Below are 26,675 nucleotides of genomic sequence, written 5' to 3'. Positions count from 1 at the left end.
ATGGAAGCACGTATTCAAATGCTGCCCACAAAAGTAGGCACTGATTTTTCTGCATGTAAGCAAAATGTTAAATGCACGTAGAAAATATGTAAATTTGTATATACACAGGTGTAGAATCTTTTTAATCGAAATAGCGCATCCCAATCGAAACAACAATTCAATCAATTTTTGCACTATTTTCGCTTAATATTTTGGTTTAACGAAATGCTCGATTGTTTTTACCCATTTCACTCTGGGTAAAAAGCCCGAATTTTTGGCATTAATGCAATTTTTTTTGGGTTAAATATTTGAATGCGACTGAAATTTCCTGATTCCTGAATATCAAGATAGAATAAAACTGGTTATAGAAGATTTTTACGGAGTCCCATACATTTTTTGCGCGCTTTAAAAGTCGGCTGATTTTGAGATGCTTTTACTTGTGAAAATTTGCGGGAAAAGGCTTTAATTGTAACTCAATTTCAAAGTTTAAATAAAAGTAAAAATATGGATATAATAGGTCGAGATATTTCAATTCATTGCTAATACATGTTTTATGATAGTTATTTGTAGTTTTTTAATTGTCAAATTTTTTGTTTGTGTATATTTTTGGCTTGGTACTAACAATTGCAAGTGTGTTCTGGAATATTACTTTTGCACAGCACACCACTGCACAGAGATTCAAGTTATTATTAACCAATTATTATAGAATCATGTGGTGCTAATGCTTTTTGCACCTTTTCGAACAATTTTACATTTTGCAGATGCTTATGAGTTCACTTATGCAGCGTTGCTGGAGGTCTGGACCAACAACAATCGTGAAGCAGACGCAATAATAAGTTGTAATTCAAGGAGTATTGACAAAAACTGACTAACTAAAGATGAAACTATTACAATTCAAACGAAAATTATCCGAGCGATTACAATCAAATTACTTTTAACCAAAAAATCATTCAATCAGTCAATCAAATATATTTTTTTTAAAGTTCTAAAAAGTTTTAAAGGGTCTTTCATCATAATTAATCTTTTGAATACCTTTTTTTATATTAAATACGACGTAAATGGGTTCCAGTTCGTATGGGGACGGGAGGTAGGCGGGGTCCAAATGACTAAATTCTACAATTTGTAGAGCTCCAGCTCTATTTTTTGGATTAATGCCAATGGACTTTTTACCCATAGTACGTTTGCGAAAATTCTTTCTTAATTTCCTCTTTATAATGATGCATGGTAAATTGCAAGGAAGAAATAATCCAAAAATATATCATGTTCTCAATATATAAATTTATTGATTTTCCGTGTGGTGTGGGGGAGGGTGGGGTGGGGTGTGGGTGCTTGCACATTCGACAAAAAAATACAATAATTAAATAAATTTTAAATTAAAATAAATGCTAAAAAGCAAGCTATTGCTGCTCCTGCTGCCTGCTGTCTGCCTGCTGGCCCAAATAGATCGCTTCCATTCCTTATATGGCACATGGACACACACACATACACCATATGGCCAGAAGGACACACACAGGCCGGAGACTGCTGCTAGAGCTAAAAACATTTCTCTGACTAAATGCTGACTAAAATCTAACGATAAAACGAATCCAAGCTACATAATAATAATAATAATAAACATTAAACACAATTAATTGATCATACATACATAGTTCGTAGGCGTGGGGGTTGGGGGTAATACAAATAATTATAATAATAGTCGCACAGCATTGATCGATGCTGTTTCATAAATGGAGGGAGGACAGAACAAATTTACAAAAAAAAACTATACACAATATCTGGGTATTGGAGGACAAACTAGGGGACGCGATTGAGGGGGGGTATAACGGTTACACCTGAAGCTTAAGGTTACGCTCTTGTGGTTTTTATCTAGTTTTGGCGGCATGGAGCGGCGTGAGCACAATGACAGACAGACTTATCTGACTTCTCCTTTCCCTTCCGCTGTAGACAAATCACATCCAGCACATCACAGGCAAATTTTTACGTACAAGTAGAGATATGCTTAAAAAATATGAAACTACCACTAAGAACAAAAATCTAATAGCTACTATTTTATATAATATATATGTATATATCGATGCGTCGCTGTGTGTGTTTGCCAAACGTTAGATGCCCGTCTCAGCGATTCCCTCGTCATCTGTAAGATTTTTCAAAGTCAAAATTATTTAAACTCAATGCAATGCTCATTTTCAGTTGAAAGATCGAAACACACAATGCTAGGAGAGACAATACACATAGGCAGAGTGGGACATTAACCGGAAGTTGCTGGTGCATCAATTAAATATACTTGTTGTTTGTGCGTGTGTTTGTGTGTATCTGTGTGCTTGTGTTTGTGTTATATACAATCCTCGTATGCTCTGGCAGTTGTTAGAATTTTGTGTTCGTTGCGTTGCGTTGTTGTTGTTTTATTTGTTTAGTCTTTGCGAATGAGTTATTCGTAAGGAAAAGCGTAAGTCCTAATCAAATTATATTTTTTGTTTTTTTAAATGTTTTGTTTTTGTTTAAGGCAATTGTTGCGATTGGTCTTTGGTCGTGTTTGGGTGCTGCTTGCTTTCTTGTGTTTTATGCTTGTGGGTGTGTAGGACAGTGTAGTGGATGTCAGTGTTTCTGCGTGCGTGTGTGTGTGTGGGGGTGGGTGGGGTACAAACCTAAAAGCGAACCTTTCTCTTATCACTACCACCATCCATCCTCGTCAGCCTCGCGACGTTTGGCCCCATCTCCATCTTGTTTGTCCTCGTCATCGTCATCGGTCTCTCCATCGGTCTCTGCTTCGGACTTGGAACAAATTCTTCCCTGGTCACGCTGATTGTGCTGCTGCTGCTGCTTTTCGTCATGATCCACCTGATTCTCACTAATACTGCTACTGCTGGCTGTCGACAATGTGGCTGTCGTCTCATTGTTCAATGGCTGCTGATCATCATCGTCATCGTCATCATCATCATCATCGTCCTCGTCTTCCTCTGCATTCTTATCAGCTTTTTCATTCGATTTAATGCTACTGTTCGATAGTGACACTCCAGCCATTGCGTGTTCCTCCTCCGGCTTTCCCATCAGCTCCTGGTCCAACTCCTCGGCCAGTGCTAGTGATGCACGCAGAGTCTTGACTCCCATGGCTGCTCCAAGGGTTCCCATTTTGGGCTTCATTTGCGGTTGCTGCTGCTGCTGTAGTTGCTGATTCGGGCGCTCTAAGTAAATTTTAGTCACTTTTTTTTGCATTTTTTTTTTCGGTTTTAGGAGAAGCATTTTTTTTTGTTTATAATGAAAAGTTGAGATATGCGTGTGTGTTATGGTGTGTTTGTGTGTGTGTGTGTGTGTGTGTGTGAGTGTGTGTGTGTGTTCGTGTAGAGGGGGTTAGGCATGGGTTGGTGTGTGTGTTTTTGGTGAAGAGAAAAAAGAAAATAAATTATTGAAAAATATTATTTTGTTAGTTACAAAAAAAATTAAAACAAAATTAAATAAAAAAACATTTCCATCAAAAAACCACCAAAAAATTAAAAAAAAAACCAGTTCCAGCATTTTTATAGTTTTCATTTGTGTGACTGTGTGTGTTTGTGTTTGGAGCAGGGGGGCGTGGCAAAACTATATATGTACATAAATCATCGTATTTGGTTTAGGACGGAATTTTCACGATTTAAAAGCATAACGAGAAGGGACGTGTGAGACGCTTCTTACGCGACACAACTTTTATACCCGGCACTCAGTACTACATCTGTACATTAGCGGTTATTTGTCAAATTTTAAATTTTTTCTTCATCTGTCATCTATGTACATCTACAACACTTCTCACACCAACACGCTCCTTTAGCTCGCCCCCCTTCCCTAGACCCACACACTGCAGACTCACGGCAGAGGCAGAGCCAGCGGCAGACGGCCAGTGTGCGGCCACTGCGCGAAGCAGAGTGTGAATGAGAGAATGTGCAAAAAAAAAATATAAGCTGCGGGACGGGGTGGGTTTAGCCACGGCTATGGCAGAGGCGGAGGAACGGCAGGGGCAGACGCCACACACTGCGTGAAGCAAATATAAGCTGCGGAACGGGGTGGGTTTGGCCACTGCTAATTAATTTCTTCATTGTGGCTATAATAAAGCTACAATAATGCCCCAATTTGGTGATCTGATGGATATGGTCATTCCCTACGCAATGGCCTTTTTTAGTTTTCTGTTATCTTCAAAATTGTAGATTTGGGAGGTTTTCGCCCTTTTGCGGAGGCGGAAGGGGGCGTGGCTCTTTTTGAAATACACTTGTAACAGTGTGAGCACACAGAAGTATGGATGCAAAGTTTGGTGGCTCTAGCTTTTATGGTCTCTGAGATCCAGGCGCTCAACAAGACGGACGGACAGACGGACAGACAGACATGGCTCAATCGACTCGGCTATTGATGCTGATCAAGAATATATATACTTTATGGGGTCGGAAAGTTTCCTTCTGTGCGTTACATACATTGACTTTGTGCACAAATACAATATACCCTATTTACTCTTCGAGTACCGGGTATAAAAACCGAGACGTGTGAGACGCTTCTTACGCGTCACAACTTTTATACCCGGTACTCAGTAAAACATCTGTACCTTAACGGCTTTTTTCAAATTTTAAATTTTAAATTTTTCTACATCTTTTATCAACATCTACATCACTTCTCACGCCAACACGCTCCTTAAGCTCGCCCCCCTCCCCTAAAGCCACACACACGGCAGAGGCACGGCAGAGGCAAGGCAGAGGCAGAAGCCGCGCACAGCCCGAAGCAGAGTGTGAATGAGAGAATGTGCAAAGAACAAGTATAGGCTGCGGGACGGGGTGAGTTTAGCCACTGAAAATAAATTTCTTCATTCTGGCTATAATATTTTTGAAATACACTTGTAACAGTGTGAGCATGCAAAAGTCTTGATGCAAAACTTGGTTGCCCTATCTCTTATGGTCTCTGAGCCCTAGGCGCCCATAAGGACGGACAGACAGACAGAGCCATGTCCATCTTTCCGTCCGTCTATCGACTCGGCTGATCAATAATATATATATACTTTGTGGGGTCGGAAACGTTTCCTTCTGTGCGTTACAAACATCCGTTATTCCCCAAAAATACAATATACCCTATTTACTCTTCGAAAACCGGGTATAAAAAGGAATACAATTGGGAGTGGGGGTAAAACGATAAGGAGGAGCAGAATAAAGTGTAGGGAAAAAAGTCACAACAAATGGAAGAGCAACAATCAAAAGAGAAATACAACTGCCATAACTATTCCCGTAGCAGCTCGCAGCCGACTCACCCTCGTAGCCATCATTGGCATGCAGCTCCAAAGAATCGGCCAGCAGATGCTCCTTCCCCTCGAGCACCGCCAACAAGCACTGATGTATGCACACATACTGCTGTTCCGTCTGCACCATAAATACGCGCTCTGCAACAACAGAAAAACAAGAACCAAAAATAGTTATATTCAATTCAATTTAGAGGGAAGAGACTCTCACTCACCCTTGCGCATGGCAAAAACAATTCCAAATATGTCCACATAGTCGGACTTGTGGATGTGCTGCAGTATCCGATCGAGGGCTATAAAAGTTCCCGATCTACCGACACCTGCGCTGCAGTGGACAATAATGGGGCGCATATCGGTGCCGATGGCATCGCGAAAGGCGCGCACAAAACGCACCAGTGACTGCGGCGGTTCTGGCACACCAAAATCTGGCCAAGTGGTAAAATGGAAGTGCCTCATGATCCGTGATTCGCAGTTCTACAAAGCGAAACAGTTGAACAAAGCATTAAAGACAAATGAAAGGCAAGTCTCACCCTGGAGACCATGAACTCGGATATGCTCCAATCCCGGAAATGCGTATCGATGATCAGTTGAACTTTGATGTCGCCATAGAACATGGCCACACGATCGACAGGCCAATACTGATCGCACTTCTCGCGCCCCTTCTCGAAGCAGCGCGTCAACATGACAATGGCCCGCGAGTTACTCTCCCAGCACATGCGCCAGAACTCCTCGCGCGTCGAATGCAACGGCCCCTGGGTGACAATAAACTCCCGCGGCGAATTATGACCGGGCATGTAGTTGGCATTTATGTAGTCCGAGCCATCGTCATCGTCCACCGGTTGCAGCTTGAAGCGCGAATGGTCGTAGGGCAGGATGTTGGTGAAGCGATTCTTTGGCCGATTGCACGGCAGATTGGCGAAACTGCAGGCCTGGTCTCGTCCCACATGCTTCAGCTCCTCAAACTCCTCGCTGAAGCGAAAGTCCGAGTCGGCGGACATCAGGCGGAAGTGCTCCCCAAAGTCCTTCACATGAATGGGCCGATTGGGTGTCACATAGCCCTCGGGCAAAGCGGCCAGCTCGTCCTGCATCCGCGACAACTTGGAGGCGCGACAAATTTGATGACAGCGCCGCTGGCAATAGGCCACGAGAAGAATGGCAACGAACAGAAGCGAGATCGAGATCACAACAATAAGCGTGTGGTTGCGTTCCGTTGTGATTGGCACACTGTATGCGGTGTCCGTGAACTTGTCGTCGTCGGTGAAGGCGCGCACCTTGATGCGGTATGTGGTGCCCGCACGCAATGGCCCATTGCAATATCCCGTTCGATGTTTATCGCAGTTTGCCGATCCGATCGTAAAGCGCTCCACGGGTGAGCCACTGCCCATGCTCCTCCTGGTGACACTTGCATTCGCATTCGTCGCGGCCCCTAAGACAAAAGGATTGTAAGGCTCGATGGCCTGGTAGGGCAACCACACCGTATAAGACTGCACATCCTGCCAGCTGGGCATCTCCAGGCCGGAGGCATTCTTGCCCACATCCTCCGCCACAATGATGGTGTAGAAGCGCACCAGCCCATGGGCGTTGGAGAAGTAACTCTGACGGTAGCTTATCTCAATGGTGCTGCTTGTCCGCCCCACCTCCAGGGGCGTCACATTCGGCCCTGGCACAGGCGGCGCCAGAATGGGCATTATCTGGACATGCTCACGCTCGGCGCCATAGCCCAAAGCGGATTTCGCTTGAATGCGAAAGATATACTTGTTGCCGGGCACCAGACTATCGATCCGCCCACGTGTGGCATTTGCGGGAAATTCGTGGCTGGCTACAACATCCGCCGCATCGTCGACATTCTGGCAACTGATGCGAAAATAATCGATGGGTCCGTGCTGCTCACGCGCCTCCAGCAACCACACGAAGCTCACCTCAGCGGGCTGCACATCGCTGGGCTGGAAGTAATCCACACGGCCTGGTGCTGCGGCCAGTGTCTGATAGCTGGCCGAGATCGGCGCACTGTTGCGCATCAGAGTGGGCGGCCCCGTACTACTGCCGCTGCTGCTGCTGCTCCCGGAGCGCACAACCACGGTGAAGGTATAATTGTGGTAGGGTCGTAGCCCATGAAGAGTAATCTGTGTGAGCCTTGTCACATTCTGCAGGAGCTGTGGTGCCTCCTCGTCGGCGCTAAGATACTGCAGCTCAAAGTCGGTGAACTCACCCGCTGGGGCCGTCCAGCGTAGGCTGATCTCGCGTGCCGCCACCTGTGAGGCCTCCAGATCGCTGATCGGCAACGGATGGAGCCGGTACAGCCGCTGGATGGGCAGACTGGCCACGCCACCGCTCACTGTCCACACGGTCACATTGTATAGACGTCCCGGCGATAGACCCGAGAATGTCAGCTTGCGCTCCGTATCGTTGGCCATCTTCTCCTTGTCCTTGATCTGAGGATCGCCCATCGAGAAGCGATAGATGTCGAAACGTGTGCTCGATGGCGGTGTCGGTGTGTAGCTCACTGTGATGCTTTCCTCCTCGCCACTGCCACTGCCATCGCTGTCGCCCTGCTCCCCGCCGCCACCTGCTCGTGCATTCGAAATAAACACATCCGATTGGATCAGGGGCATGGTGCGCGTAGAGAGATGCGTGATCCCCGATCGTATGCCATTGGAGCTGGCCTGAACCTCAAATTTGTATTGTCTGCCCGGTGACAAATCCTCAATGGGTATGCGTACGCTGGGCGATGTCACTGAAAGATGTAAAATATAATTATTGCTAACAGATATAAACAGAGTACCCGGTGCGCATTAACGTACAGTCCTCCAGCTGTGTGACATTCTTGTATTCGACGCGATCCACCTCATCGGTGGGCCACCACTTGAGGGTATAGTAATCGATGTGTCCGTCGGGACGCGGCCATTCAAGGGTTAGATTGCGAGAGTCCACCAGCGGCACCACATTCGACACTGGATGCGGTGGCATGGTGACATTTAGCTCCAATGGACTCGGACTCTCCACCCCAAAGCTGATGGTGTTCACTTGGATGAGATATCGCTCCCCGTAGTGCATATTCTCGATGCGGGCATGACTCTCATGGACATTGGCCAGCCGCTGCCATGGCGATGCAGCCGTTCGATATCGCACCACATACTCGCTGAAATCGCTACCCTCCGGCGGCTGCCAATGTAGCACCACCAAATTTGTGTGCACCGTCTGCAGTGTGAGATTCAGCGGCGGCTTGGGAACTACAAAAGAAAGAACGAAAATTATAAATTAGAATTTGGCAGCAAAAAAGGAAGGAAGGATTCACTCACAGACTGCCTGGAAGTAGGAGTGCGGCTCACTGCGTATGCCATGGCTGATGGCATACACTTTGATCTCATAGCCAGAGCCCGCATGCAGATAGTTGATTGTCAGCGCTGTCTCATTGGTGGCTATGGTGCGCTCCTCGCGCGTACCATTACGCTGATAGTGCACCTCATAGCGATCCTGCAGTGAATTCACATCGCTCTTCCAGCTGATGTTCAGGCCCAGGGGTATGCTGCGCAGCTCCTGTATAATGGGCGCGGCAGGGCGTGTGTAGCGTGTGATGTATGTGACATTCGAGGCGATGCCATTGGAGAGGGCCTGCACACCCACTAGATAGCGTCTACCCGCCTGCAGAGACTCCAGTGTGTACTCTGTGAGTGCGGTGTCTATCACTGTGTCCAGCGCTGACGGCGCTGGCAATGTAAACTGGCTCTGCACTTCACTGTCGTTCGTTTGCTCATGGTATCTGCAGGAAAAGGAGATGTAGAGGTATAAGCATCAAAGCTGCTGTCCGCCTTATATTCTCACCTGATTCGATACCCATCCTGTTTGCCCGTCTCCGCCGGTTCCCACGAGATGTGCAGCGCATTGCTGCGATCGTCTAGAAAACCACCCAGAGTGCGGACAGGTCGTGGACGCAGCGTCACAACTGCCGTGGCCGGCCACGAGTTGACATTGTCGGCAATGGTCTTCACCACCACATCGTAGGTGCGCCCCGGCTCCAGGATATCGGGATAGTCGAAGGTAACGCTAGTGGCGTCCGTGCGGGGCACATTGAAGGTACGCCGCGATGTTGACAACATCACCTGGTAGCCATCGAACTCGCTGTAGGTACGCGGTGGCTCCCAACGCACCCGGAACGAGCTGGAGGTGGTGTGGGCCTCGTCAAAGGTCACATTCAGTACACGCTCCGGCACTGTGAGGTAGCGAGCTGTGGTGGGCACAGACGAGGTCTCATCCTCGGACACCGTCTGCACCGATATGTTATATTCCCGCCCAGGTACGAGGCCCTTGAATGCCGCCTGCGCCGGACCCGGCGGCTCGCCCTCCCGCTCCACATACAGCACACTCTCGATGGCATCGTCCGGCGTGATCGAGACCTTGTAATGTGTGTAGATGCCAGCCGGGAATGGTGGCTGCCACAGCACCAGGAGCGTCGTCTCGTTCCGGAACCACACAATGAATTTTCCCGGCGTATTCGGCTCTGTGTGTGTTCGATGTTTCGGATGTGGAATGGAATGGACGGACACACAGGAACGGTAAATGTTGGGAGAGGGAGAGATATGATGTGCATGAGATAGATGATATATATTTTATTTGACATCTACATAACTATCTACTATATATCTACTATGTATGTATGTATGTATTTAAGGTAGGTCTGAGTATTAGTGGGCTTAGCTAAAAATGTATGTGTATGCGTAACTTTGTGTTCCACCAGCAGCACATTCGATGAGTTCTGAGCAAAAATCTGGATAATCAATACGTAATCGATAAAGTATGTATCATAATAATTATAATATAATTGACACCAAATCAATACATAATCAATAAATAACTGATCTATAAATAAATAATAGGTACTTCTCGAAGCGATAAATCAATAACCGATCAATGGATAATCGATAAGTCATCAACAAATAATCTTCACTATATATATGTAAATCCATACTTCATAATCAATCATAATCTAGAAGCGTATCCAATCGATAAAGATATTGCTTTAAAATGGGAAACTATTTGCCGAGTTCAAATGCGAATCTGCTGCTAATGGAAACTGGTATTGTATTGCGAATTAGCTCAGGTGTGCCAAGTTGTTAAGCAGTGCTGGGGTTAAAGGTTACGAGAAGTTTAGACAGCGAGCACGATTGATGGGTCAAAATACAAACCAAACATAAATAAAAACGCATTACGCCCGCATCACAGTGGCCCCTGAATTCGAGGTGCGGGCAACCTTCGCCCCGCCATTCCCCATTGAATTATGGCACCACCGTACGAAAGCGTTAAGTGTGAAAAGGATCTCTATATCAGCCATTTTATTAGCAACAAACAGAACAAAAAAAACAACAAACTAAAGGAAGAAGTTGTGTGTGTGGTCTGCGGTCTACGGGAGGGTTACCTGCTCCAATAGATGCTCCAATCTCTTTCAGAGATGCTCCCTGGTAGTGCATTAAAGTGACATAAAAAAGGCAACATGACAAGAGAGCGAGAGCGAGGGCGAGAGGGAGAAAGAGAGATAATTATGGTGTTAGTTTGATGAGTATCAGGATCCATCCATCACCGGATTGCCAGATTTGCCAGATTGCCAGTAGGTATTAGATATTAAGATTACACACATAAATAATTACACATCACCGGATTATAGTCCATAGTTAAACATAACGATTATGGTTACGGGGGAATTATTAAAAGTTACATTTGCTGCCGGGACTGCGGGTGCCGCCCGTCCGCGACTTACTTGTGGTAAAGTTGCGACTCGTATAGGCCACCGACTCCTTGCCCTGATAGATGGTATAGGCCTGCACTTGGTAGCTGCCGCCCGGTGTCAGCTCCTTGGCCGACAACTGGAGCGTCTCTCGGTCGTCCAGCGCATAGCTTCGATTGAAGGGCATATCGGTGAGGCCCAGCACCTTGATGCGAAAACCCGAATAGTTGCCCATCCTTGGCGGCTTCCATGTGATGAATGCACTCTTGCTGGAGCGCAACTGCACGCTCAGACTCGCTGGCGGATCGGGAGCTATTCGAATGGAATGGGAATGAGAAAAGTTCTCTACAAAAATATTCCGTTTATGGCTCACCCGTTGTTATGTTCACCGTCCAGGTGAGCAGCTCCTGGTGCGTGGAGTTTGTGTAGTACAGCCAAAAGTTGTACTCTGTGCCGGGCAGGGCACGGGAGAACTTGATGTCCTTGCCAATTTCGCTGGCCGGTATCGTAGTGTTCGGTTCCGGGTACCCAAACGGCGGACTGTAGTCGATCCTGTAGAAAGCATTGTCATTGATGCTCGCATTGGGCACATTAATCACCAGATCGGCTCCGCTTGAATACTGGACATAGGAGAAAAAGCGGAAAAGCATTCAAATATAAATTAGATATCGATGCAATAATTAATCGATCACTCGGTGTATCGATTTTTCGTCTGATTACGCCACACCACTAACCAAATAGTATAATAGATATCCAGCTTTGAAGAAGCAAAACGTCACCGCAAAATGTGCGCCTTGGAGTCCCAGGCCTCTGCCTGGAGTCCCGGCTACAAGTATTAGTGCGTATAGAACACGCAGCAGAAGCCCAAGCTACATGGGTATTAGTGTTTGTAGAGCGCGCAGCTAGAAGCTACATTTGTATAAGTTCGTGTAGCCAATGATTTTGTGTAGCGCTCCAAACCGGTTTCACACGGACACTGCAAGCAATGTATGTGTTGGTGCGTTGACTTCCTAAACTCACAGTTTAGGAAAGAAAATTCGTTTTGATGATTTGATTTTGTTTTCGGGGCTTGGCGTATGAACCTGACCTGCCGCAACATGTGCAGAATGAGGGGTGGGGGTTGGTGGCCAGACCCTTGGGGGTTGGAAAAAATAAATATACCAATAAAAGTTGTTATTGTATTTGAATGCTGTAATTTTTTTAAATGCAGATTTTATACTGCTTTATTCAAAATTGTATGCATATTATGGAAACGCCGTCGCTTCTCGACTTCGTTGCTACCGTATTATCAACATTGTTACCAAATCCATCTTTTACAGACAAATCATTTCATTTCATTTCATACAACTTTTCAACTGCTGTTCTCGTCGTCGTTTCTGTTCTCGACTTCATGTGCGCTTTAATTGTTAGCGCTTGAAACCTTTTCATTTTTTTTTTTTTTTTTTTTAGCTAACATACCATTCAAAATGAAAACCCTCAAGACTTTATGAAGTAGCTTGCCCCTCAATATCAAAATAAATTTGTTTTGTGTGACCTTTATATGCCTTATATAATTTAAGGTGAAAGGGGTAACGGATATTAACATCTGAATATGTATACAAATAATGAATTGCGGCAATCGACTTTGCGATACAAATATTTCCCATTAGAGTATTCAGAGTCACGGTGTGAACAAGCAAAAAGTTTTGACGGAACGGGACATGGAGACATGTTTGATGGCAAGGCGGCTGCCTTGCACATGTACACACACATTAACACTTGCACATTTTCCTCCGTCTCCCATCGGCAAATCGAGATTTGGACAACTGACCTCAAATTTGATGCCCAAGCAAGGCACTAAAATCTGCATAGACCCACCGCGTACTTATTATTTTTTTTTATATAAATATATATATATGTTTATATATTTATATATATATTGTATATATATATATTGTAGTAGTAATAGTAATAGATGAAGAATATATATATACTATATATATACTGTATGTATGTATGTATGTAATTTTGTACATTTGTTTGTATTTATAATTTATAGTTAAGCTGATCGTTAGCTCATTGTGCACAAATTTACACATACATAGTATGTACATTATACATACATATGTAAATTATGTACACAAATAAAACAAAAAAATAAGTACGCGGTGGGTCTATGCAGATTTTAGTGCCTTGCTTGGGCATCAAATTTGAGGTCAGTTGTCCAAATCTCGATTTGCCGATGGGAGACGGAGGAAAATGTGCAAGTGTTAATGTGTGTGTACATGTGCAAGGCAGCCGCCTTGCCATCAAACATGTCTCCATGTCCCGTTCCGTCAAAACTTTTTGCTTGTTCACACCGTGACTCTGAATACTCTAATGGGAAATATTTGTATCGCAAGTCGATTGCCGCAATTCATTATTTGTATACATATTCAGATGTTAATATCCGTTACCCCTTTCACCTTAAATTATATAAGGCATATAAAGGTCACACAAAACAAATTTATTTTGATATTGAGGGGCAAGCTACTTCATAAAGTCTTGAGGGTTTTCATTTTGAATGGTATGTTAGCTCACAAGCAAAAAAAAAAAATGAAAAGGTTTCAAGCGCTAACAATTAAAGCGCACATGAAGTCGAGAACAGAAACGACGACGAGAACAGCAGTTGAAAAGTTGTATGAAATGAAATGAAATGATTTGTCTGTAAAAGATGGATTTGGTAACAATGTTGATAATACGGTAGCAACGAAGTCGAGAAGCGACGGCGTTTCCATAATATGCATACAATTTTGAATAAAGCAGTATAAAATCTGCATTTAAAAAATTACAGCATTCAAATACAATAACAACTTTTATTGGTATATTTATTTTTTTTTTTTTTTAAGGGTCTGGCCACCAACCCCCACCCCTCATTCTGCACATGTTGCGGCAGGTCTGGTTCATACGCCAAGCCCCGAAAACAAAATCAAATCATCAAAACGAATTTTCTTTCCTAAACTGTGAGTTTAGGAAGTCAACGCACCAACACATACATTGCTTGCAGTGTCCGTGTGAAACCGGTTTGGAGCGCTACAAAATCATTGGCTACACGAACTTATACAAATGTAGCTTCTAGCTGCGCGCTCTACAAACACTAATACCCATGTAGCTTGGGCTTCTGCTGCGTGTTCTATACGCACTAATACTTGTAGCCGGGACTCCAGGCAGAGGCCTGGGACTCCAAGGCGCACATTTTGCGGTGACGTTTTGCTTCTTCAAAGCTGGATATCTATTATACTATTTGGTTAGTGGCCACACCTTGCCACTGCCACTGCTCCTGTGCTCGACCATTGTCTACGGTACGCATAACTGACCTACATAGCTCGCTGCATTCGTTCCGCCGCAATAATCGCAGCTATAACACCCCTAGAGATAACGATGACAGCAGCACCCTGTGGATTACCTTTCACAGCTCCTCCCTCCCCCTACTTACTGGGTGCCAATGTCCCATGAATTGCCAATGTCAGTGGGTGAGTCATGGGCAAACGGCGCGATTGCATCTCATGCCAGGCAGTAATAAATTATATATGCAGATATATATGTACATACATAGCCAACACACATTCACACAGACAAGTTTGTAGTGCTATTTGTAGGATGACTAGCCTCGACATACAGTTATCGTTCATTCTGCGTGTGGCCTTTGGAATGACCATCTATGCATGGTATATGGGGATAAACGCTCAATGGTCAATACTATATGCCACACACTATTTGCGGCCTCGGGCAGACAGCAGCATCAGCAGGAGCAGCTGAAGAGGCACTAAGACCGAGCTTTATTTAAATATTTATCTACCAAATATACATATACATATCTATGTTTTCATCCATCTCTCTCCTCGGATACATCCCATCTTTTATCTATTAGCAATTTTCAATGTTTAATTTCAAACCTGAAATAATCACACTTTTCGTGTGTCGCAGTATAATGGAGAGCACACAAAAATTAATAATCAAAAGCCGAAAATTAACAAACAGTACATACACTTGCGTGTGTCTGTATATACATATTCCGTATATATTCCATTTCTTTGTGTTTATTGTTTTCGAGATTATCGCGCAAGTCGATAATTTGCGGCGGCTGCTGCCTGCCTGCCTTGCTGGATCATCTGATGAGATATATGTACATACATATGTACATATGTACAAATGGATGCGATACGAGTGATACGAGTGATCTGATGATCAGATAATGACGCTAATCACGCTCCAAAGATCGTTGTTCGAATATTAAGCCCTGACACGTCCGACGCCTCTGACGTCATTGTGGATTTTTTGGGTGGAGATCAGATTTCGGGATCGTCAAGCAATAAGATAAGACGTAAAAAAGTGTTTGAATGGAATTTCCTCGGAGCATAGGCCGGAAAATGGCAATTGAAATTGTTTTATTGTGCCTCGTTTTTTTCCGACGAATATGGAAGTGAATGCAATTTGAATATGATTTCTCAATTTGCTTGTTTTGTGTTTCTTTGTTGTTGTTGTTGTTGTTGTTGTTGTTGTTGTTGTTGTTGTTGTTGTTGTTGTTGTGAGTGTGTGTGTGTTTTTTTGTTGTTGTCGGTTTGCATGTCACATGCAACAAAAAACTAACAACAAGAATAACAACAGCAAAGATGATGATTGCATGTGGGAAACGGAAGTTAAATTGGTTTTTAGTAAATTAAGGCAAACAATTAAGCCTCCCGCCCCCACTACACGCCCACACACAAACACAAACAGTCACACCTAATTGTATGGTGCAACATCCATGTGGGACTCCGTCACCCCTCCTTCACTCTCGCACGCGTAATGTGATAGTGCAGCAATAACAACAAATAATAACAATAATAATGATAACCATAATTATGGAAGCTGATGACTGAATGAAAAGCAATCCTTATCGCGTGTACTCTTTCAATGAGTAACAAAAGACACTTGGAATGTCCATTGAAAGTGGTGTCATTGGATGCGTCTACCACTAAATGTTTACTTATTATACGAATGTTATTTCACACCTGGCAATGCAGTTTCATCCTTACAAATACATGTGTATGTAAGTAGTGTGTTTCAGTGTGAGCATACAGCAGTCTGGTGCCAAAATTTGGTGGCTCTAGCTCTTCTTGTCTCTGAGAACTAGCCGACAAACAAGACGGACAGACGGACGGACGGACGGACGGACAGACAGACATGGCTCAATCGACTCGGCTATTGATGCTCATCAAGAATATATATACTTTATGGGGTCGGAGACGTTTCCTTCTGTGCGTTACATACATTCACTTTGTGCACAAAACAATATACCCTATTTACTCTTCGAGTACCGGGTATAATAAAATAAAATAACACAAAAGTTCAGAAAAATTCCATAAAATAATAGAAAAATATCAGAAAAATTAAGACTATATTTCAGTACACATTGAATGTGAACAATATTTTATTTTTGCTGTTGTTTTTCTTTTTGTTATTTTGCTGTCTCTGTTTTTGTGCCTTTCACTTTTTGTGAGTTGTTTCTTCTTTTATTTTTGTTGTGAGTTTTTTGGCAATTTTTGGGAAAGTTTTATGTTGCGGCAAAAGTGCGGATCCAAGTGGCAGCTGTCGTTTTGAATGACCTTGAATACACTTCCAATTCCCCCAACCGATACTTCCCACTCCTCTACTTTCCAACTCTGCCAAAAACTTTCCTCCCAGCCCCACGTGATCGGCCGCCTCCATTAAGTGCGACCATAAATTACAAAATCAAATTAAACCCAAAAGCCTCAGAACAAATAATAACCACAAATGTGTATAATTTTATAGTTATAGTTAGTAATAGTGTGTAAATGCACGAATTCATACATAGTACATATATGTACATATGTATGTACATATGTATGTACATACATTTGTATGTAAATACAGAGTGTGAAAATTTCGTGTCACAGGAAATCAATGCGAAACCAAGGCACGAAACCAAACACACAAAAGAAGAGCCAAAAAGAGGAAAATCAAATCAGATCGAAGCTTTTGATACCCTTAGCCACTATTGGGCCTCATCGTTTCGTAAATCGTGGGCAAATTATCAATATTCAGAATGCCCCACTCTGAAAAGAAAGTGTATGCGAAATGGAGAAATAAATAGCAAATAAACGCAACACAAATTGAATTCGCAAATGGGGGTGGGGCGATAATGCGTGCGTGCGTATTTGAATCTAATTTGAAATTTATTTTTGTGTTAGGGGAAGTATTTGTGATTTTAAAAACGTTTGTACCTCTTGTTGCTAATTATATGTATGGCCAAAATAGAGACAGTGTAGAGAGGGGTAGAGAGAAACTGGGACAGAAAACATAGAAACAGGGGACATTGAGAGGGAGGTGAGAGAGATATCCAAAAGCACACAAAAACCAGTTACGCGAGCACCCAAGCACCAAATGATATACGAATATATGTACACACATATTACCCTATATCCGAGGGGTAACATTGATTTTATTTGTTAAATACACATATGCAGCGTGGTAAATATGTAAATATCTAATGCATAATTAGCAAAATGCAATATTGACATCGATGAATAGTCGGTTCTGTGTTCAAATGTTCAAAATTATTTTCGAATGAAAAAATCGAACTTTCGGAATTTACCGCTCACGATATCTATATATTCTTTAAGGAATTCGCATAGCATGTAAGCCCTATTTCTAAATTGCAGTTGATTCGAGCATTATAACTTTCGGGAAGAGTTCACGTTAAGGGTATGGCTGGCTTCGTTTGGCTTTCATGCCACTGGCATTCCATACTTTATGCTTGTGTTTCTTTTGGTATTTGTATTTATTGCTATTTCTGCCTTGTTATTGTTTTTGTTGCTGTATTAAATAAACAAATAGCCGTTTTATGCAGCTCCACCACTTCACAAGTAAAGAGAGGGGAGAGGGAGAGAGAGTGGAGCCCAAGCCTTCAATTTTAACTTTTTATACCCGGTACTCGAAGAGTAAATAGGGTATATTGTATTTGTGCGAATAACGGTTGTATGTAACGCACAGAAGGAAACGTTTCCGACCCCATAAAGTATATATATTCTTGATGAGCATCAATAGCCGAGTCTATGTCTGTCTGTCTGTCTGTCTGTCTGTCCGTCTTGTTTGTCGTCTAGTTCTCAGAGACTATAAAAGCTAGAGCCACCAAATTTTGGCACCAGACTGCTGTTTGCTCACACTGAAACCAGTGTATTTAAAAAATGAGCCACGCCCCCTGCCGCCTCCGCAAAAGGGCGAACACCTCCCAAATTTTCAAAATAGCAGAAAACTAAAAACGCCATTCCATATCCGATTGGGATCCGATTGGATCATTATTATAGCCACAATGAAGAAATTAATTTTCAGTGGCCAAACCCACCCCGTCCCGCAGCTTATAGCAGCACACTCTGCTTCGCGCAGTTTATGGCCTCTGCCCCTGACACGTCTCTGCCGCTGCCTCTGCCGCGACTCTGCCCTGACTCTGCAAAGTGTGTCTCTAGGGGAGGGTGGCGAGCTAAAGGAGCGTGTTGGAGTGAGCGTGTTGGAGTGAGCGTGTTGTTGATGTAGATGACAGATGAAGAAAAAATGTAAAATTTGACAAATAACCGCTAAAGTGCAGATGTAGTACTGAGCGCCGGGTATAAAAGTTGTGACGCGTAAGAAGCGTCTCACACGTCCCTTCTCGTTTTTTTGTTGGACAAGCGTAGCAATTAAAGCCAACTTTACAATTTTTGTGTGATTTTCTACAGTTTTTCTTGTGGCTGTTCAGGTCGAGTCTTGGCCCAATTTGTAGACCGCAATTAATATGCAATTAATAAATTACAGAGAGACAGGTTAAAGATCAGAGACAGACGGAGATATACATACATACATATGTACATACATATGTACATACATATGAACATACATATGTAGAAAGAGAACTATGAGATCCATTTTTTCACGGCTTTTGATATAACCTAATGAAAGAAGGATCTTAATTTCAATCCGTAGCAAGGGCACGCTGAATCTTTAATAGAATCTTTGTTTCAGGAACTTTAAAATTATCGATAAATTAACAACATGAAAAGAACTTCAGAGGAAATCTTTCTTTTTCCAAAGTGCAAACAAAAAATCAAGTTACATGTACATATGTACATATGTATGTATTTCCCTTCCTCCACGAGACGCTCTGGAACTCTCTCCGCTGATCGATGTTTGAGTTTAACATTTACACCGCAAAATAATTTGCTGCTAAATGTGGGATTTCTCCTCGATTTATTTTGTTGTGTGCTTCTTGTCTATATTTAAAAGATAACCTCATGTATGTATGTACATATGAGGGGGAAGTGGGGTGAAAGGAGATACATACATAGATACTCTTTCCGTGTACATGGAATAAACAAGTCACAAGAGAGGTACAGTTATAGTCGTCCATCAATCCAACCTTTCATCAATTGTTGTTACTGTTTTCAAAAGGAATGACGACAGTTGACTGTCATTTTGGATTTATTTTTCCTTCTTATTTTCCTACTCCTACTCCTATTCTCTCCCCTCTTCCCCACAAAACACAGATCTGTTCCGTTCCGATCCGATCCGAGGAGAAGGTACAGTTTGGTGGAATGTAGAATACCATCAACTGACAGACTCCACCCAAAACAGGGACAGAGAGAGAACGAACACAAGGGGAGGAAGAGAATGGAAAGATAGAAGGGGTAGCAGCGCACTTGCGCCCTGCATTCCAATTAGCAGTAAATATCTTTTCTCCTTCTCCACCTTCACTCCTTCTTTGGCATCGCATAAACATTGGAGAGAACGTAGAAGATCACAAAAACAGAAGCACAAGAAGCAGCCGAAGTAGTAGAAGTGGGGAGGGGTAGCAAACAGAAGGCGAAGCAGAACTAGGAGGAGGAGAAGCAGATAGCAATCGAAAGCAAGCCGAATGCAATTAATGAAGTCCTAAAGAGTTCTTTAAGTTTTTTTTGTTCTTCAATTTGTAAACAAAATGAGAACCCGAAATAAACATTAAAAGCAAAAGAGGGGGAAGCAGACAGAGAGAGAGTAGATTTGAGTAAAGTATTTAAGAGTGTGCCATGGAATCGCTTCATTTTTAGGTTTATTTCGGTTCGGTATCTTAGGGGATTGTTTGGGGTAATTTGCCCTCAACACTTGACACAGTTCGATGAATGGGTTGCCATCAGTTAGGAGAGACGGGGTTGAGGTTGGTAGAGAGAAGCTTAATTGTCGGCAATGTTTGTTTGATCTTCTGCCAAATGATAGTTAACCCATGTTTTGGGTGTGTAATTTATGTTCACAAAATACCCTTTAAAAATATACATACATGCATACATACATATTGTACATACATATGTATGTACATATGTACAATATCTGTGTAGGCCTCACGAACTTCCATCGTATAGATCGCATGTGACACTTGTGGGACACATTTTTTTCGGGTTAATACTTCGGTGATGTCATCGCAAGTGTTTTTGCTATGTTTCTGAACGTTTAGTAATACAAATACTTTGCGTCAAGTTCAAGCGATAAGCCGGCACGTAATGACCCACGATCTGCAATCGCACGAAAATGTGCAGATAAAAGTTAAAGCCAAGGCGACTAGCGCGACGCACGTGAGACGTTGACGTGAAAATATTCACGAATTTCCCCACACAACACGCACAACAAAATAAGAGAGAGAAAAAACCAAAAAGAAAAGGTTATTAAACGAAGCGAAAATCAGATCGGCAAACGAGAATCACCAGGATCCCCAAGAAGAAAGGAAAGAGGATCATACAGGAGCAGGGGCGCATCAGAAGCAACCTTGAGTTTTGCGTTTGCTATTTTTTTTTTTTATTTTGTACTTGTCGTTGGCTTTTGTTATATTGTGCTGCTGGTTGTTTTCCCCCCTTTTTTTTTCAACATTGCGACAACAATGCAAAACGAAACGAAACGAGTTTTGTAAACGAAATAATAATAAAAGAACCGACACACTCGTACATAAATGAAATTGAAGAAAGGGTAAAGTCCTGAATATGGGGATCGTACGAAGCTGAGACACCCTTCGGTCCAACCGATATAGAGGGAGGGGGGGCCGGCCATCTGTGTCTGCTCTTTGATAGAAATCTCCAGTTCGAGCCGGAAAAATCGAAATAGCCAAAACTTGAAAAGCAAACGAAAATATACCAATCATAACATAGAGACATTTCCGTTTCCAAAATTTGTTGAGGTTTTTGTGGCTTGAGGTTCGAAAATCGAAAGATGATTATTTATTCAAAATTGTTGCATAAAACTGTTGTACAACCAGACACTTTCCCCGCTACTGTCTTTCGTCAATCTGTGTTTTCACTGGGAATTTTGAAGCTGGTGTGTTCCAAGTACTAGAACTGCCAGCAAAACTACGACGACCAGTTAGACCAGTTCCTAAAATACATCTTATGGAGCAGCGGCAACAAAAGCAACTATGTATATTGAATATCAATTAAAAGAACATACGAGTTTTTTTGGGAGAAAAACCCACAGGGAAAATGTTGGGTTGTCCCTTAGTTGGAAGGGCTGAACTTTAAACCGTTTCCCGTAGTGGGGATGGGGAGCCGCGGCAAGACGAGCCACACACAACTTTTGCACCCGCACCCTAAACACGTTTCACAGCACTCTTTTTATACCCGGTACTCGAAGAGTAAATAGGGTATATTGTATTTGTGCACATAACGGTTGTATGTAACGCACAGAAGGAAACGTTTCCGACCCCATAAAGTATATATATTCTTGATCAGCATCAATAGCCGAGTCTATGTCTGTCTGTCTGTCTGTCCGTCTGTCCGTCTGTCCGTCTGTCCGTCTGTCCGTCTGTCCGTCTGTCCGTCCGTCTTGTTGAGCGCCTGGATCTCAGAGGCCATAAAAGCTAGAGCCACCAAATTTTGCATCCATACTTCTGTGTGCTCACACTGTTACAAGTGTATTTCAAAAATGAGCCACGCCCCCTTCCGCCCCCGCAAAAGGGCGAAAACCTCCCAAATCTACAATTTTGAAGATAGCAGAAAACTAAAAACGCCATTCCGTAGGGAATGACCATATCTATCAGATCACCAAATTGGGATACGATTGGATCATTATTATAGCCACAATGAAGAAATTAATTTGCAGTAGCCAAACCCACCCCGTCCCGCAGCATTCACACTCTGCTTCGCGCTGTTTATGGCCTGGCCCCTGACACGTCACTGCCTCTGCCTCTGCCGCTGCCTCTGCCGCTGCCTCTGCCGCTGACTCTGCCGCGACTCTGCAGTGTGTGTCTATAGGGGAGGGTGGCGAGCTAAAGGAGCGTGTTGGCGTGAGTAGTGTTGTTGATGTAGATGACAGATGAAGAAAAAATGTAAAATTTGACAAATAACCGCTAAGTTGCAGATGTAGTACTGAGTGCCGGGTATAAAAGTTGTGACGCGTAAGAAGCGTCTCACACGTCCCTTCTCGTTTTGTTTTTGTTACGACTCTTTCACTCACCTGCGGCCAAAATATTGTCAAAATGCTCAATGCAATCCACATGTGTGGATGCGACGGCTGCATTTGTGTATGTTGTTGTCGCCGCCGTCTTCGTCCATGTGTTTGCTGTTCTGCCTCTGCTGGTGAATCTTCTTGTTGTTGCGGCTGCCGCTGTTGCTGTTGTTGAGCTGCGCAGTCCATATTTCAGGTACAGTAAAACCCGGAGATGTGCGAGATTTTGATGTTGCTTTTGCTATTTTCTGTTATAACATCATTTGTCATTTGTCCGGTTGGTTTTTCCTAGCATCTGTTTGTACTCTATACATACATTTATGCATTTATTTTTGTATGTACATATGTACGTATTGCATATGTACATATATGGATTGAACCGGTCATTACTTAATTAATATTGCACTTGTTTTCAATGGGGTGGAGCTGGAAGGGAGAATCGAGAAATGAGGGGGCAAGCGCAACGATTGTAATGTTTTAATTCGATTTTCGTTTATGGGCAAACAAATGTGTAACGGCACTGTCACATTCTCTCCTAAACGCGCACTCTCAAATAAACACTAACTCTAACACTAATACAAACACACTCGAGCAAGCGAAAGCGCTACGATGTCGCGTCGCGCTGTCGCTCTGCAGGTGGAAACCAAAACCAAGCCACCGTCGCTGTTGCAGCGGCGGCCGCTGCATTTAAGACATCAAATACATGCAGAGGGAGAGAGACAGATAGAGAGAAGCAAACCACACACAAGTGCGTGTGCACTGGCATGTGTGGGTTTGAAAAAAAACGCTGACAAGTCCATGGTGTGTTGATATCGGGTGACGCCTTCCCTTAGATGAGTCTCATTCTCTCTGTGCAGCCGTACGTATGTACATACATATGCACATATGTATATACAGTGTGATGCACGCACTAAATCAAAATAGTTGACTTTTCTCACAGAACGCTCTTTCCATTCCTCACCTTATCTAAGTTACAACTTGAACATGTCAATGCAGGTCGACTACATTGCACAGTCACTCACACTCACACACACGCACACGTACGTGCGCGTCTGGCTATGTACGCGCATGTAACGGCGCTTTACTACAACTACAGTAATTTGTCGCTCAACGGAACACACAAAAAAAAAGAAACACCGAAAACACTTGTGGATTGATTAATAGTTCAATATTAATATCCCGTTATTGCATCGTGCCATATCTGTTGTGGCTCCACTGAACTTATATTGTCTACATTAACGAATCCCTACTGTAGTATTAATGTTGCTGCTGCTGCATCTGTTCCTGCACTGCTCTGCTGCATTACGAAATATCAGCAATTACCCGACAATTGTTACTGTGACTGCTGCTCCTTTTTCCATTTACTCATTTACACTTTTTGTGCGGGGCTGTTGCCCTCTCTCCCTCTTCTTCACAATGACACCCCCATTTCTCTGAATGGTTAATAATAATTACATTGAATGCTAATTGCACGCATTTGCTCCCCGCATCAACAACTGTGGCGGCACAGTGTCCCTTTCCTCTCTCGTCACTCCTCACGCACATATACACACCCGCGTGCCCACCAGAGACAACAAAATGCGACGGCGGCGGCGCAGCGGCGACGTCATCTTATGCCCACAAACAAACAAAAACTATACAAAAATCACTAGGCATTGTTGCTTCCTCTGCTGCTGATACATCAATTAAATAAACTAGTCACGTTTTGTTTTTGATGGTTTTAGTACAAAATAGTATATCTTTCAGCTGCTTTTTCGGACGATATACCTGCCACAAATACCGCCCAACGTCTGCGCAGTGGCAGCGACGGCGGCTAAGACGGTGACGCTGGCAGCGGCGGCGGCGGCAGCACAAACAGTAAATCCAAATAAACAATAACGATCGCGCACTAATTCATGCGCGTCGTAAACACTATGAAAAAAAAACGGCACACACACAAAAAAAAAATTGTGGCTTGCCAAACTGCCGGACAACAAACGAAACGAAATCGGTCAAATTCACAGCGAGATTTTACCAGAAACTTGTTACTGACATTTCGCAACCTGCGCCGCCGCGCTCGAAGTTTTAATATTTTATAAGTAAAAGGATTGTTGTTATTATATCGATATGGATGATATTTTTTAATTTTGATACGATAATATCGGCCCGATATTTCAGTCGCCGACTACATCAAGATCGATATTTTCCAATATCGACTGGAATTCTTATATATATATATGATATATTGATTTACTAATATTGTAAATATGTTTTATTCGATAAGACGATATTTAATTTTGGAAATTGACAATTCTATTTGGGAGTAATTGGATTTTAAAATAGTTATATTAATATATCAATATATCGATGTGTTCTTATGGCGATAGTGCATTTGTATGTTGTATTAGACTAAGATTTATTTTTGCAGTACACTTATATCATAAACTTCCCTAGTATCGGGAAAAATCTACACCATTCATCTTTTTGGTCAATTGATTAAGCGATTCACCAACAATTTTGTACTTCCATGCTTAATCCATTTGCATAGGGATGCTAAAAAAATGCGATGTTTTTGTGCGATAGGTCGAGCGAATTTTGCGCAAGATGCGATCTCTTTTTTTGATCAAAGCATGCCAAGCATTGTATATCACACTAAGCAGAACAATTTTGGAAAGTATGGATCGAACAAATTCAGATTCCTTGCTGTGGGGGCAAGCCATCTGATTCAGGAGCTAATGAACAAAACTCGCGGGCCGCTCACGCAATTCTTGAGCAAGTAGGGCAGAGGATTGTGGATTGTGGCGCTTCATCATTCCCACATTCCTGAAGTCAAGATGGGCCCAGTGGACACAACACCAGCTCATGTAGTACTGCGGCGGCTCCATTTCGTGTAGATCTGCGGCGGATATGCAATTAGGCCACGTCCGGCCCCGGACGTGAAGGAAGACCAGTAAGTTGACTATGGCTACAGTTGTGACTTGCATCTCGTTTAGGTTTCCTTTCATCATTTGAATACTCCTTAGGCGATCCCCTACCATCTCACCATTTGCCATGCCCATCATTGCTGACATCTACAAAGCCGAGTGTCTTGCTTGTGACCATTTTCCCGCACAGTGGCAGGAGTAGCACTACCGCTTCGTTGATGGACAGGGAGAGTGCACACAATTGGGCGGTACATAAACAGACAGCAGTTCTTTGGGCGTAGGCAAAGACCACCGATATTGAATGTCAAGCCGCCCTTGCCCAGTAGAATGATTGGCTTTTCCTCTGGAGCAGCGGCGCAGTGGCTGGAGCGGCACGCCTTCTAAATGGACTGAGCAAAGATTTGAACAAAATCATACAGCTCCAGCTTGGGAATATGTGTGTGTCACGCACAGTTCTATTTGCAGTTGCGGTTGCAGCTGCAGTTATTGTTGAAGCGCCAAACGTCCCGCGCGCTATGCCACCTACTTCTTATGTTCCTTTAGTTCTTCCGTAACAATAAATTCTATATAAAACACGATTCCATTATTGCTTAATGCGCTTATGGAATATGGTAAATTACAAATATTGGGGAATGAAGGGTAACAATAATGAACAATAACAATATATCATACCTGCGCTCAGAAGAGAACTCTATTTTTCTGTTTTTTTTGTCAGATATACCCGCGAATTTTGATTCCACATGCATTTGCATCGAGTCATCGATATGCTCAGGGAAGTAGAAGCCATTTTTCGATATTTTTCATACTTTAATTTTGAAAACAACAGTTGAGCCGAGATGTGATTTTTGTTATGTGATGGTTTTGTTTTAAATAAATATATGCACAGAGATATAAAAGTCTCGGGTATAGTTACATATATATCTATCTGGATAAGCCCAGCAACATCAATGTATCGTTCATAAAAATATCATAGCAGCCCACAAAAAACTATCACCTAGAAATATATGTAACATCCCATCCCTAGCATCGCGATAGCAGAATCTGTCGGCAGGGTGCCCGTTTGCGGAATATTTTATACTTTTCGGTATATTTTGACGTCGAAATAGAGTCTACGGTATTTGCACGGTATATCAATATATATAGGAATATTTAGACAATTGTTCGGTATATTTGAGAAGGTAACAGTTTCCACACATTTTCGAGACGATTCCAAACAGAAACATAAACAATATGTGAAAGGTATCGGTATACAATTCCATAAAAAAGAGTATTTATAATAAGCCAAATTGATTCTTCAATCGGATTTAGTTATTTTTTCAGTGTTAAAAGTCTTTGCAAGCTAGTAATATCAAATATAACATCAAAATCGAGG

At 43.0% G+C, this 26,675-nt stretch overlaps 1 protein-coding gene and 1 long non-coding RNA gene across 5 annotated transcripts; one reads left to right on the top strand and one right to left on the bottom strand.

Annotated features, from left to right (window-relative positions):
* Positions 1-1,374: 1,374 nt before the first annotated feature.
* Positions 1,375-24,462, bottom strand: LOC117903337 (tyrosine-protein phosphatase 10D). Of its 4 annotated transcripts, none has more exons than XM_034815287.1 (12): positions 24,168-24,462; positions 22,410-22,826; positions 11,317-11,563; positions 10,977-11,255; positions 9,047-9,722; positions 8,524-8,984; positions 8,026-8,454; positions 5,755-7,958; positions 5,440-5,698; positions 5,237-5,365; positions 2,625-3,179; positions 1,375-2,113 (listed from the first exon to the last, which is right to left on the bottom strand). In XM_034815287.1, exons 2-11 carry the CDS (start codon positions 22,587-22,589, stop codon positions 2,650-2,652), a joined length of 5,394 nt encoding a protein of 1,797 aa, XP_034671178.1. In that variant the 5' UTR covers positions 22,590-22,826; positions 24,168-24,462; the 3' UTR covers positions 1,375-2,113; positions 2,625-2,649. The 4 variants fall into 4 exon arrangements, with proteins under 4 accessions (XP_034671178.1, XP_034671187.1, XP_034671195.1 ...); XM_034815296.1 differs by having other exon boundaries at positions 2,637-3,179; positions 24,168-24,456; XM_034815304.1 differs by having other exon boundaries at positions 2,625-3,161; positions 24,168-24,456.
* Positions 24,463-24,784: 322 nt separating this feature from the next.
* Positions 24,785-25,881, top strand: LOC117892367. Its single transcript, XR_004648722.1, has 2 exons — positions 24,785-25,329; positions 25,403-25,881. It is a non-coding gene; the product is annotated as an uncharacterized LOC117892367 (long non-coding RNA).
* The last annotated feature ends 794 nt before the right edge of the window (positions 25,882-26,675 follow it).

The sequence above is a fragment of the Drosophila subobscura genome, chromosome A (assembly GCF_008121235.1).
Source record: "Drosophila subobscura isolate 14011-0131.10 chromosome A, UCBerk_Dsub_1.0, whole genome shotgun sequence".
In the NCBI taxonomy this organism is placed as follows: domain Eukaryota; kingdom Metazoa; phylum Arthropoda; class Insecta; order Diptera; family Drosophilidae; genus Drosophila; species Drosophila subobscura.
This window is presented reverse-complemented; position numbering and strand designations above follow the sequence as displayed.

Excerpts from the sequence above, each read along its gene's own strand:
- LOC117903337 (XM_034815287.1), bottom strand. The coding sequence starts at position 22,589 with ATGGACTGCGCAGCTCAACAACAGCAACAGCGGCAGCCGCAACAACAA. Across the intron at positions 8,455-8,523 it reads CTCCTACTTCCAGGCAGTCT|TTCCCAAGCCGCCGCTGAAT; the intron begins GTGAGTGAATCC and ends TTTCTTTTGTAG. Across the intron at positions 7,959-8,025 it reads TGTCACACAGCTGGAGGACT|TGACATCGCCCAGCGTACGC; the intron begins GTACGTTAATGC and ends TACATCTTTCAG.